Raw genomic sequence first — 13,070 nt, 5'->3', positions numbered from 1 at the left:
TGGAATCTAGCTAAATTATTACAAAGCTGGTTAAGCACAGGATATTACTAATCCTGTATTTCACAGCTGGAGGTTAAACTGAGCCTCATTAAACCCAATGTTCTTGCTTACCCACAACAGAAACAAATGGGGCATGGCAGAGCTTTGTGTGTGTGCATCTCTCTCACACACATTCATACACAGAAATTCAGCTCCAGTCCTTCCAAAATTTGAATTAAGTTGCAAGAAATTATACGATTGTCTCAAATTTGTAAGACTCAATCAACTGAGTATTTCTCTGTCTATCTGTTAATCAACTTCTGAATCCAGATTTTCTTGAACTATATTTTCTAGGTTTTTAGGGAAAGATATTTATAGTCTCATAAAATCCCTGGATACCACAGGCTACAACCCCAGAACATACAGTGCACCATCCAGATGTCATTACAAGTTGCAAAAGCTCATTTCTGTCACTGATCATGCATTTTAGATATGCATGAGTGCAAGGTGAATGCCAAGAGAATATTTATTTTGGTAGGTAGCAGCCCAAGACCCTGATGTCCAGAGACAACAGAAGGAACTCCATTGTCTGAAAGGGCTTGAAGGTATTTTGGATGCACGTCTGAGACATGTCTGAACTGCTTTTATAAAATTGTACATCTCTTATTTGGGGAGGAAAAACATTTTGTTGAGTAACTGCATATTGTTTACTTACATCTCAAGTCAATCGACTGGATAGCAAATTGGTCCGATCAGTCTTGTCATTTTAATTCATGAAAGAAGGAGGTGAAATGAAACACACGTGGACATCAATTGGTTTTGCATGCTATGTTTTCTTAAAGATTCTACTGCCACAACTAAGGAAGCAACATTTGAGGGATTCTGTTAACATTTTTGCATTTATGTATGTAGGCAATGCAATGCAAGTTAGAGGTTTAAATGAAAGTTTTGAGACTGGTCTCCTGAAAGGTCTCATGAGAGAAGGTCTCAAGAGAGAAGGTCTGGTTCTGCTAGAGCTGTACTCCAAAATGCATGGAGTAGGAATTCTCACCATTGACTTGAAAGGCATATTTGGATGTGACCCCAAACATGGATCTCCTTTTTTATTACTTAAAATTAATATGCAGCTAAACATTTAAACACTACCTAAAAATGGTAATATGCTAACTGAGGGTACGTCCCCTTCAGTATTCTGAATTTAAATGGAGACCAACTGCCTGGAAAGCTTTCATGTCTGAGTTGCTCTGTATTACAAAAAAAATCCAATTTCCCTTGTGAGACCTTAAATTAAAGCAATTATACTTATCCTCCTCACACACAAACAGTAGGTAGACTTTGGGGAAATTAGACAGGTTTGTAATTCTGTTCCTGTCGTGGTGAGCGTGTGCAATTCTCCTGGCACAAGCCATGGCCCCACAACAAACCTCCAGGGCCAATTCACAGAGAGGCCCAAAGTTTAAGACCTTACAGCAACTGAGAGCAAAGAGGCAGCTCCACAAGCAGGAAATGTTAATGGCAGACTTGGCACAAAAGCAACTGATAATAAAACAACATAGGAAATTGCAGTCCGACTCTCCCGGAGCCAGCCAGCACACTGTGGGCTATTTCTTTTTCTCCTCCATCCTCTGCTGCTAGGGAAGAGATCAGGCTCTCCACTGAATGGCATTTACATCTTTGTTCACTGCAGTGCTAACAATTATGAGGCTCTTTTCGATCCTGCAGTCCAGATTTTTCCCCCTTGTTTTCAGAGCTCTAGGCTGGAAGCTGCCTGCTGAGTCCACAGTTGTGCCAAGATCCCACTTGACTAAGAACTGCAGCAGCCTGTGGATGCCCTGGCCATGGAAGCTCCCAGCTCAAACACCTCAGCTCTGTTTTAATAGCAGTGTTTACAGGCGTTGTCTATTATCATTTTACTATCTGTGCAGCTGCAACCTTCTTTTAATTTAGGCTTAGCATGCAGTTTTTTAAAAATAAAACCAAGCACAGTTTTCAAGAACTTCTAGGAATGCTCTAAAGATCTTGCAAGGGTACTCTAAATCCCAGTCAGCTAGCAGGCAGATACTGAACTGCTGTGAAGTGCTGGTGATACCAAACTCTATTTGACAATTTTAATTAAATACTCTTATGTGCTTCATAAATCCCAAGGGTTGTCACTCCACAGAGAATTTTTTTTTTAACTCTGCTCCACTCCAGGGGACTTGACATTTTCCCTGAAAGATGCACCAGGACTTCACTGTCAAACATCCAGTTACTCAGAGCCTCACCTGCCCAAAAATCTGTTCTGTTCAAAGCTGGGCTTTTTGAAAAAAAAGGTGTACAATATGCCCTGGGCATCTTCGAACAGAAAAATGCCTCTGGCATTTTTTTTCTGGAGGGAAAAGCCAGACACCACGCAGCTCAGACTATAAACCAAAAAGAGTCTTGGCAGCCAGCTCATGGGGCACAGTTCTTACTTGTAAGGAGAGAGGACAGGGTGATGAGTACACAACGCCTATAAAATTCAGTTATAGTTGGAAGTGCTCAATCCTTGCCAATGTACAGAATGAGCTGAAAATGCAAGACAATGTGAAAGAATAGCCAGAAGTTTGTCAGTGTTATTATCTCTAAAATGTATGCATTACTTACAAAACTAACCAGAATTGACCTTTGGAAATGTCATAAACACAGGTCTCTCTAACCTTTAGGGGAAAGTATGTAATTAAAAACTCCTTTTTAGTTCAAGGGTCGGTGTGAGATGGCTTAAGGGGTCTATTTTCTGCTTGAACATCTTCAGCTCAGGGGAATGCCTCAGTGGAAAGCAAATATGGTCTCCCACCTCAGGGCTTATTTCTTAGCAATATGGAAGGTAACCTCACCGAGTCAACCACATACCACTAAAGAAAGGTTAACACCAGCTCTTCTGAACACTTCCCACAATGACACAGAGGAAAATGAGGACTTCTCCCATGTGATGTTGCACAGATTGACTGCATGAATACAGCAGAACTCAGTGCACTTCTTCCCTAGAGGATTTGAGACTATAAAAGTGACGCCCACAAAACTCTCCAAAGCCAACACGCAACTTTCCTTGGAGCTTGCATTCATCTTCTTCACACTTCAACTAAAACTTCCAGAAACCAGCTACACTTGTGAGAAAGGCTCACACTGTCAAGCCTAGGACACAGAGGCCCCCACTTGGCTCTGTGGGGTCTTTTCCACTGTGACTACACCACAGACACCTACCAGCACTGGAGAGAAGGGATGAGGGGCCTTTTCTGGTAGTGGCATTTGCTACAGCCTCTGCCAGAACTGCTGCCAGAGATTTTGCCATCACAGTCATGCCACTCAAAAAAGAGCATGACTTTCTAGCTAACATGGCCATGCCAGCAAAACATTACAACTTAAACTGAGTAAAAAGAAAAAGTAAAAACTAGAGTAATTTCTCCTCAAAGGAGTATGGGAAGAGTGATCATTACTGATGGGTTTAGGAAAATCAGAAGCAGCTCATTTCTCAACTGGAAATACAGATCTCCTCCCCTAGAAAGCAAAACATGTCAAAACAACAACAACAAAAAATCCTATATGGCTATCATAAATAATACCCCATCTCCATTAATTTTCCTCCCACTGCAAAGTGTGGCTTGTGAGATGGTATTTCTTGATCTCCCAAGAGTAAGAGAAGCTCTCTCCATTAACCTGTTCAAATAAGTCACTAGAAAAACAGAAGTGTGAATCCCAGCACACCTGTGCTGCAGGTAACATGCACAGTACAGAGCAGCTGCCAGGCACAGGCTGGAGAGCTTTTGACTCTCCCACTGAGGCTTTCTTCCAAAGTGCTTATAGAAAAAGCTTATGTTGGGAAGCAGGAGAAAAGTGCAGCCTCGGGACCCCCTGCACCAACTTAATTCCACATCAAAAGCGGGTACAAAGACACCACCTCTCAGCATAACTTCACTCCACAGATGCTGAAGAAGATAAAGCAACAAATCTCATTCAAGATGCACCAGCCAGCAAAGGGGTATTGTGCCACTGGCCACTGGAATATAAATCCTCCCGTAAAGATTGCAAATATCCCTTGCAGCACCGGCCTTCTCGGCTTTCTCTAGATGAAGCACTATTTCAGCTCTATGTTTAGCACTTGGAAGGAAGCCAGGAAGACTTCCATAACCAGCACTGATTTGTTAATCCCTTAATGCACAGGCACTGTTTGTTACTTAGGACGTCAGGTTTCATCGCTCCTCAGCACGCTGGTGATAGAACTTCTTGACACCAGGCTGCAAATATTATTGTAAAGTCAATACTCCCAGGGAGAAAGCCAAGTTGAGTTAAAATGTGACTTTGGTGTTGACAAGCCAGTTTGGCATTGCAAAGTTCAAATGGCCAGGATCACCTGGCAACTTTCAAAACAGAAGGAAGTTTGCCAGGATCCTTTTTGACTAGAGGCTTATCCCAAGATCCACATGGTAACAGCTAAATACTTTCCAATCAGACAAAGCAAGTAAGAATTCAGTAAGTGGATTATATTTTTTTGGGCAAGTGCTGGGAGCTACATGTACATATGCACATCAATTTGTATCTATACAGATTTTCCTAATCTTTCTCATTGAAAGAGAAAGAAATTCCAAATCTGGGTATGTAGCATGACAGATTGGAGGTGATGCAGCTCAGTATTCCCAGCGGGTTCATCCAGGTTATGGGAGCTTCAACACTTCTGATGCCCTAAGGAAAGCTGACTCCTGGCTTACAATAAATAGCATGATCTAAAATAGGTTAGATCCTGGTCTTTTTGGAGGGCCGTTAAGACATCACACACAGGCTGCACAGCACATCACAGCCACGGTGACACTAGTGCCTGCTGCTGCTGGGGAGGTGGCAAGCCTTCCCCAGAACACAGAGCTATTCTGAGGTCATTTCTCTCTCTCCTGAATTCAAATGTTTGTAGTGACACAGTCCGAACAGTGATGACACCCGTGTGGAGGAAAAGGTACAGCCTTCGCACCCAGGACAGCACAGAGTTGAAGGGCTGATGCGTGAGCCTGAAGCAGCCCCACACACCCCAAAGCTAACTGGGCTTCATCCTCCCGATGCAATAAGCCCAGCCAGCTATTCCGCCCCTATTTATTACCATCATTAATTACCAACCACTTTTTTTTTTTTACCTCATAAGGTAAATCAGACAGAGCAATGTGCTCGGCTGTGGCAGGACAAAGCTAGGCCAAGGGCACATCGAGCCCATCCCCAAATCCATGCATATCCCAACTGTCCACACGCAGCCCATCTGCTTATCAATAGCTCCAATTAAATAGTCTCGGGGTTTCGACCGCCACCAGACACCAGCTCACTCTCAGTTTGGGAGAAAGACAGAGGAAGTTAAAATTAAATTAGCAATCAATTAATACATGAAGCAACTCCAAAGCTGTGGAGTTGAGCACTCTTTTGGGGTTTAACCCCTTGGTGCCTATGAGTTTTGTTTCATGGCTAGCAATGTCAATGAGTACACTGGAAACATGGGAGAACCTTTAAAAAGGCTCAGCATCAGACCAAAATGTGTACTTCAGAAAAAAAAAAGGTTTGAGGAAATTATTTTATTGAAATTTCAGTGAGCATAGAGCACTTTATTATTTTGTTTGTTTATTTTAAATAGGAATGTTTTAGAAACGTGATCCTAGAGCAGTCTATTTTCAGATTCAGCAAAAAGAACAGCACAATACAAACCAGTAAAAAGGTATTTAAAAAATATTGGAAGGCCTATTTTATTTCCAGTCCTTATAATTGGAAAGAATCTGGAACAAAATCAATGTGAAACTCGGTGCTTGAAGTAAGAAGCAAAGCATAGAAAAAAAGCTTTTAAAGTGCCAGGAGGGTAGAACATAACACAGTGGAAGAATGCAAAGAAAAAGAAAAAAAGAGTAACTTTTCCAGTGGTTTAAATAGACAGTGCTTCACTGAATGCAGCAAAGTTGCCCCTGTTTATACCAACTGCTGGGTTTTACCGGGGATCCAGAGGACATACCAGACAGAATAACTGCTTTCTTCCCACTGTTTGACATTGCTGTAGAAAGACAGGTAAGCACCAGGAGTAATCAAAAGCCCAGTGGCACGTGGACTAGACTTTGAAAGGGAGATGCAAGCAAAAAGTGCCACTTTAGAGAGGTCTGCTTGGATTTAAGTAAGACCTCAAATAAAAGCTAGGACCCCACACTGCACAAAACTATTCCCAAGGCTGTCCTTTGACTACAGTCTCCACTTTCAACAAGATAAAAGTCAATGTAAATGGGCAAGCAAGACAAAATCCTACAGCAAGGGCACAGGCAGCACTGGACTCCCACAGCATCCCCAAGAGCAGCAGTGGATCAAGGAGCTCTGCAGGGAGGCATTAATGTGTCTCTGAAACACACACGGACACTAACAGAGGATTCTTTTTTTTGTCCTATTATTTTTTTATTTTTAAAAAAAGCAGACCAAATTCTATCTGTGGGGGTCAATATGAAAAGACCATTATGTTCCTCCTGGGTAGGACATTTACCAAAAGCCCTTGTGCATTCAAATGGGCAGTCAGACACAACCATATGGAAACCGTAGAACCGAGCCACACTTAACATCTATTAGGCAACAAAAACCTACCTGGGAAAGAAGCTTGTTGTCATCCTCCAGCAGTTTCACTTTTGTTTCAAGTTGCCTGATATAGTTGGAAGACGAATCTTTGGAAAAACGAGAAAAAAAAACACATTGAAGCTTCTTGTGTTCCAGGCAAGCACTGTCAAACAGTAAAATGTTTTCCCACTCTGTGGAAGGCAAGTTTGGGATAGACCTAATGAATAAAACCCCATGTTATAGGGTGAGGAAGGGAATGTATCACAATTTTTTTTTCACTAAGAAGTTGAGGTTCAGCAATAGCAATATCTTCTGTGGATCCTGACCAGTGCCAGCAGTTTAAGCAGTGGGGGGATACAGAAGGAAAGTGAAGTTGAAATACTGTGTTTTGTATTTTTATGAAAGTAATTTCCTGGGTTTGAAAGCAATTCTCATTCATCTAAAATGCACTAAAATACTCTACAACAGAACAAGATGTTTCCTTTTAGGCTTGAATAAACAACCCCTCCACACACGTGCCTTTTTCTTTCAAAAACAGCTGAAAAACTCACAAAAGTAAGCTGTTGGCACAGCTCTACGAGGTCACTGCCACAACTTCCAGTGCTGTAAAAGGGGGAGAAGTGTATTCAGCAAGGCCACAGAGCCGCAGTACGCACACAACAAGTGCCTTCTCAGGACATCTGTTTTTTTAGTGGAAGCACGTGACACTAACCAGAAAAATACCAGGACAATAAAATACAGAATATCCTCACATAAAACGGTAATATTCAGTCTGAAGGAATGTAATGGCCAGTTTACCATTGCAGTAAGAGAGCAACACCAGACAGGGTGGCCTGTCATAGAAGATAAGTTGCTGGAGAGCATTGTGGGTGGCTTACTGCTCTCCAAAGCATCTGGCTTTTGTTTTGAACTGTGCTTTGAAGCAACACATTTGCAAATTTCACAGGGGAGAAAACAAAAGAACCTTAGAAAACCTTTTCTCCATTTTCATTTAAGCTTAGTGAGTTCCTTCCACCCACTTGGATCTTTGCAAAATTTCTCCCCCATTTGTAGTTTGGGTAGCAGAGGCCATGATCTGTTACAGCAGGAGGAAAAGAGTTTTGCAACATAAGCATATGAGAAAGCCCAAGCATTTTCCACACTGCTAAAAGGGCTCTGAAAAGTGGAATTGTTTCCTACCTCATTTCATTTACTGTGGCAGGACTGCAAAAGACACTGTTCAACCCCAGGACTTCTCACCAAGCGTGAATTGGCGAGGAACCAGGTGTTAACAAGGGCACTGATGCTGGTGGGTGTGTGCTGCCCGTGGCCAGCACCTTTCAGGATCAGCCCCACTACGGTGAGCAGGCACCACTGGCTGCAGCTCCGCACACACCAACACACACCCACGCACACGTGTGAGGTTTAGGCCGGCTCTGCGCTAAACAGCTTCTCTCTGCCTTTGCCAGTGGCTGCTGAACGCACTCGACACTAAGCCTGAATGCCTCTTCTTGGCCACCCTGGGGACAGTTCAGCAGAAGAGTTAGCGTGCAAGCTGCAGCTAATCACTGAGAGTGCTTTGACCATTCAAGAGAAAAACTGGAATACGCTTGAAAAAGTGTTACCATAGACAAGTGCCAAACCGCACATAAAGGAACAGCAGGAAGGATCCGAGTCAAGTGCCCGTCTAAAGCACAAACACTTTCAGAGGAAACATGCTCACTTTTTTGTCTGGATCATGCTTTGTCCAAACCCAGGAAATCCAAACAAGTCCTCATGAAAAAGGTTAAGAAGACACCATAGGAGGCTATGCCAGTTCAGTGAACAGCTTAAGTGCTTGTAAGGTTCAGAGCAATATCACCCTCAGCTGCAGGGACCACAAACTCTGCCCAATCACCATCCTAACACAGAGGGAGTCTCCAGGTCAGATGAGAAAATAAACTAAATAGGTTATAGAATCAATTTATAAGTTACAGAATCAATATACAGCACCTTCCCTGTGAAGGTCTCATGTCAACAGCACCACGAATTTAGCCATGCATACCTAAAGGTGGTGAGTAGAATCCAGCAACAGATCAATGCTGAAGTCAGCAAGATTTCAGCATCAGCTTGAACAACTTGTTGAATCAGTAACGAATCTGTCCCCCAGCGGGGTGTGAGGAGAGTTTGAGATTGTTAAATATAAGGCCAGAAGGACCATGGACCCTTTGGTCTGACCTCCTCTGTGCCCCAGGTCAACACACATGGTTAACTTACCCCTAAATTCGGTCCAGTAATACCCACTTGGCTAAACAGTTCCAAAACCAGTCGCCATATCTGTTTGAAGACAGACAGAGACTCCACCACTTCCACCTGTGTGCTGGATGCAACAGTTTCCATTGGTAGATCTGATCAGATTAAGGTGTCCTTCCCATCTGCACTCCAGCTTCACTGATGCCCTCATAGTGCCAGGGCAGCAGCAGAGCTGAGTGCCTCTACACAATGAATGCAATAACCATGATAATACACCTGGTCCTGATTTTTACCTCAAAGTATCTGGGCATTCAATGCAGCTTCAAGGAAGGATTCAAAGTGATGTCAAAGGTGAGGCTCAATCCACACCTGCCTGGGAATCAGAGCTATGCCTCTGGACCAAGCACAGTCTCTGAGTGCACAAATTGCACAGACAGCAACACTTGTATAAACAAGTGCAGAAATGATAGATAATGACAAGGAAGATCCAAATGTGATGTTGATGTGACACTGATAACAGACAGAGGCTCCACAAGAACCATAGCATTGACTAAGCCTGTTAGCCCATTAATAGTCCAAGCCTGTTTCCCAAGCACCAGGCAGCCTGCTATATGCAGTGCCCCCCCTCACCTTTGCACTCTCTTATCACTACTAAGTGTTTACAGTGTGGACTACCACACCACACTGTGTGCAAAGAGCATCAACCAAAAAAAAAAAAAAATCTTATGGGAACTATTTCTAATGCAAAAAAGCCTTTTCTTGCAGTTCTGAGCCCATGTAGGGCAGAGAAACTGTAGAAGGTCCATTTCAGCAGCTCTGAATTCAAGCATTCAAGTGGGAAGTTACCCAAAGCGGAGGCTGGCAACCTAAACTTCATGAACAACCTCTTCAACATGTGCTAGTGGCAGGTTCCATCACTTCTAATGGCTACAGGAAATTTAGGTTAAGCAGATGAATGGTGACACAGAAGCTGTTGTGTTCAGGCCCTGAATCCTGCATGGACTGTCTGGTTGATGGAAAGACCAGAATAAGGCTGACAGAGAAAAGGAAAGGAGAATTATCTCCACATTGTGGTTTCACATCCCTTATCAAAAAACAAAGGGTACTCTTTGGGAAGGCAAGCCCTGCATCCCCAGGAGCCAATGCACACCACAACTACCGCCAGTCTTGAAAGCCTGCTCTGAGACCTGCTAGAATTCTTCAGACACCACTGTTCAACACCAAACCATGTCTGATGTCTGACCTCAGCCAGAAAACACCCTATGGCAACATAAAACATACATTAAAAAAAAAAAAAAAGAAAGAAACAACAAATTAGCTGTTTAGTCAGCAGAAGATGCTCCACCTTGGGCAAAGGCTGAAATAGTGCTCAGAGCCATCACCATCCTTGCTGTGCCCTCAGAGATTAATTGCCTCCATCTTCTGGACCTGCCTGTGTGGAGGTGGGGGCCAGATGAGCCATTTGCATCTTGATCTCAGGTTGAAAAAATCTCATAATTCTCACAGCAGCAGGCAGTAAGACTGCAGGGCTGAGCAGCAAAAACCCAGGCTAGGTCTCTCCCATGTTAGATCAAAAAACACATTCCCAACATTTTTCTGCCTCTGACCTTCTTCTTATCAGTGAGTTTCCCTCCTCTCTTGCCTCCCCCAGAGCCAGGAGACAAGAATGGCCCCACTGACCCACCCAGGAGAGACAGCAGAGCTGGATCACTGACAGCTCAGACCCCCTCATCCCCTTTCATTAGAAAGCAAAGAAATGGTCCTCACTGCCTTGTCAAAGCCTGCTGCCAGTTGTGAGGAATGCTCTACCTTCATCAGCCCTAATGCACTCTCCTCAGTGGCATGAGCAGCTGCCAGACCAGGGTACTGGGGCACACGCCCAGCACACCCACCCAGCCACCACCTCGTGGCACTGATTCCAAGCCCACTCACACCTGGTACTGCCTTCCTGGTGACCCAATATCTCACCCTACCCTGGCCAGACAACACACCAGCTGGCTCTGCAGACGTGTGGCACAGTGAGAGGAGGTACAGTATGGCAGAAGCAGACAAGTACGGTGGTCAAGGACACGCAATCAAGGACAAGCTTTCTGGGAGCACACCCTGGCACTCAGTGCTGCCTGGGATGCCAGCAGGGCCAACATCCTCCTCTAGTTACCTCTTGGGGCCACGAGCACCAGCTGCATGAGCAATGGGTGCCTTAGTGGACCAGATGGCACCAGAGGGAAGGAATTTCCCACTCAGCACCCTCCCTGTGGCAGCCACCACACCTGGTGGAGAAGAGGAAAGCGGGGAGAGAGGCAGAGGCATGCCCAGGCTGCCACCTGCAACAGCAAAATGGATGAAAACTATGATCATCAGCAGCCATCACTCACTTCCACAATGTAAATGCCTCAAACTAAATTGTTCACAGAGATGTAAAACCTGCAGCCCCATTTCTTTACTAAGCCTTTGGAAAACTAATTGGATGTAGTTTTATCTCCACAAGAGGTAGAAGAATCACATTCCAGCCCAGGAAGGAGCATTACTGTTATTATCCACACTCCTCAAGATTTACTGTTCTAAAAAACATACTCCATCTGGAATGGGATGTAATTCAACTTGGATGTAATCTAGCTGAGTAACTTTTCTCTACATAGATAAACCACTTAATACTCATTACAGCTAAATGGAGGTAAGACAAATCACTCGACCCTCTTTTAACTCAATGGCCTCTGAAGAGAGCAGGGAACTGCCTGGTTCCTCAAGTTTTCTAAAAACATAAATTAGAAATTGTTTTAACAAACAAAACAATCAGCCTGCAGAGCACAAAACTGTATAATTTTAAAAGACACTTGGAGACACTGGAGCCTTTCTGATTCTCATCTGAGATTTCAGAGGAATCTGTCAGAGGGGTAAATATGATGAATTATACATTTATTTTGACAGTAGGAAATTTATTTTCCACTTCTCCAAACCACAAGTATGCAGAGCAGAAGTTTGCATGGTAGCTATATGGTTATGATCAAGACACTTTTATTTAAGACCTTTTCATAATGAGGCATTAGCAGTTAAAGGAATGTAAGAAAAAAACGCAACCCCTTTACTTATGGCAGTTCACAGCAGAGATGCCAGAAAAGGTTAACGTAGGTGTCCATGAGATAAGGAAGCTGGTGAGAGCCCTTCTATGGGACTCACTCACAGCAGTACAGTCCCTGCTCCCAGCTTGGGCAATACCAAACAACATGGCAAGAAGAGCAGACTGGAACCAACAGAGGTGCTTTAATCTTCTTCCATGGCACCCCGCTGAGGTTTTGATTTGGTCTTACTGATTTGCCTTTTTGCTATAGAGTGGGGGTTGTGCAGTGTCCAGCTGGATGGTAGGTCAGGACCATAGTGTCTCACTGACAGCACTGACCCCACAGGCACCACAGAGGTGCCCCACATCCCCAGCAGTGAGGCGGGGCACCGGCTGCCTCCCAATGCATTTTCCTCCCAGGAGCTACTTTTACAAAGCATGATTTGAGACAGTAAAGCACAGCTACACCTTGTCAATGTCTTGAAAACAAGGCTCTTCCTGTTCTCCTAAAAAGCAGCCGACCTAAAGGAATTCTCCCAAACCAAGGAGTAAAGGCACAGAAAGCAGTGATGCTCTGCCAGGCTTGCACCTTGTGGCCAACTGCCTTCTTTGCATGATGGGGTGCTGACAATTTCACTTCCTCTCCTTCCATCAAAGGTCATCTCATAAAAAGGCCTTCACCTGTGCTCAGTAAAACACTTTGCTGTTTTTTGGCAGTTTCATTATCACATCTCTGCTCTTCACCACCATATTTCAGATTCGTATTGCTCTACTGGTCTTGCTTCTTGACATGGACAAGCAGGCTGAAAAATGAGCCAGTGGTTGCCTCTTGTAAAAAAGTTGATTTATTAAGGCAACACCACTCTTTCAGAGTAGCTGGAAAGCAGATGGAACTCATATATCTTAAATACTGTCATTAAAGGAAACTACTGAGAGAGATGGACAAACCCACCACCCTTGCTTTTTCCTAGCCAGCTTCGATCTTTCTGCTCTTATCAGCAAACCCCATTCCCAATGCCCTATTTCAGACTGGTATGTAGGGCAAGTTTTCACATCAGGCTTAGCTCAGTGGATGGTTCAAATGTGAGCAGAGATACTGTAAATCTAAGGTTGAGTTACTTCAGTTCTGCAGGTGCTGCCCTCTGCTATGGCACCATCAGGGCTTTCAGGGTATGCTGCTTGATTTGCCTTGGCATAGAAACACAGAATAGTTTCAGTTGGAAGGGACCTTGAACAGTCATAGAGTCCA

At 43.9% G+C, this 13,070-nt stretch overlaps 1 protein-coding gene across 2 annotated transcripts in view; it reads right to left on the bottom strand.

Moving 5' to 3' along the window:
• CCDC85C (coiled-coil domain containing 85C) overlaps nucleotides 1-13,070 on the bottom strand; it is a 110,720-nt gene that overhangs the window by 35,345 nt on the left and 62,305 nt on the right. For both annotated transcript variants that reach the window (XM_027892394.1, XM_027892395.1), the window contains exon 2: nucleotides 6,583-6,659. In XM_027892394.1, the coding sequence (XP_027748195.1) occupies nucleotides 6,583-6,659 (77 nt within the window). The remainder of the gene's footprint in view (nucleotides 1-6,582; nucleotides 6,660-13,070) is intronic.

This window comes from Empidonax traillii, unplaced genomic scaffold (assembly GCF_003031625.1).
Source record: "Empidonax traillii isolate 1590-97213 ecotype Southwest subspecies unplaced genomic scaffold, ASM303162v1 scaffold349:size579689, whole genome shotgun sequence".
In the NCBI taxonomy this organism is placed as follows: domain Eukaryota; kingdom Metazoa; phylum Chordata; class Aves; order Passeriformes; family Tyrannidae; genus Empidonax; species Empidonax traillii.
The sequence above is the reverse complement of the archived record's forward strand: the minus strand, read 5'-3'. Positions and strand labels throughout refer to the sequence as shown.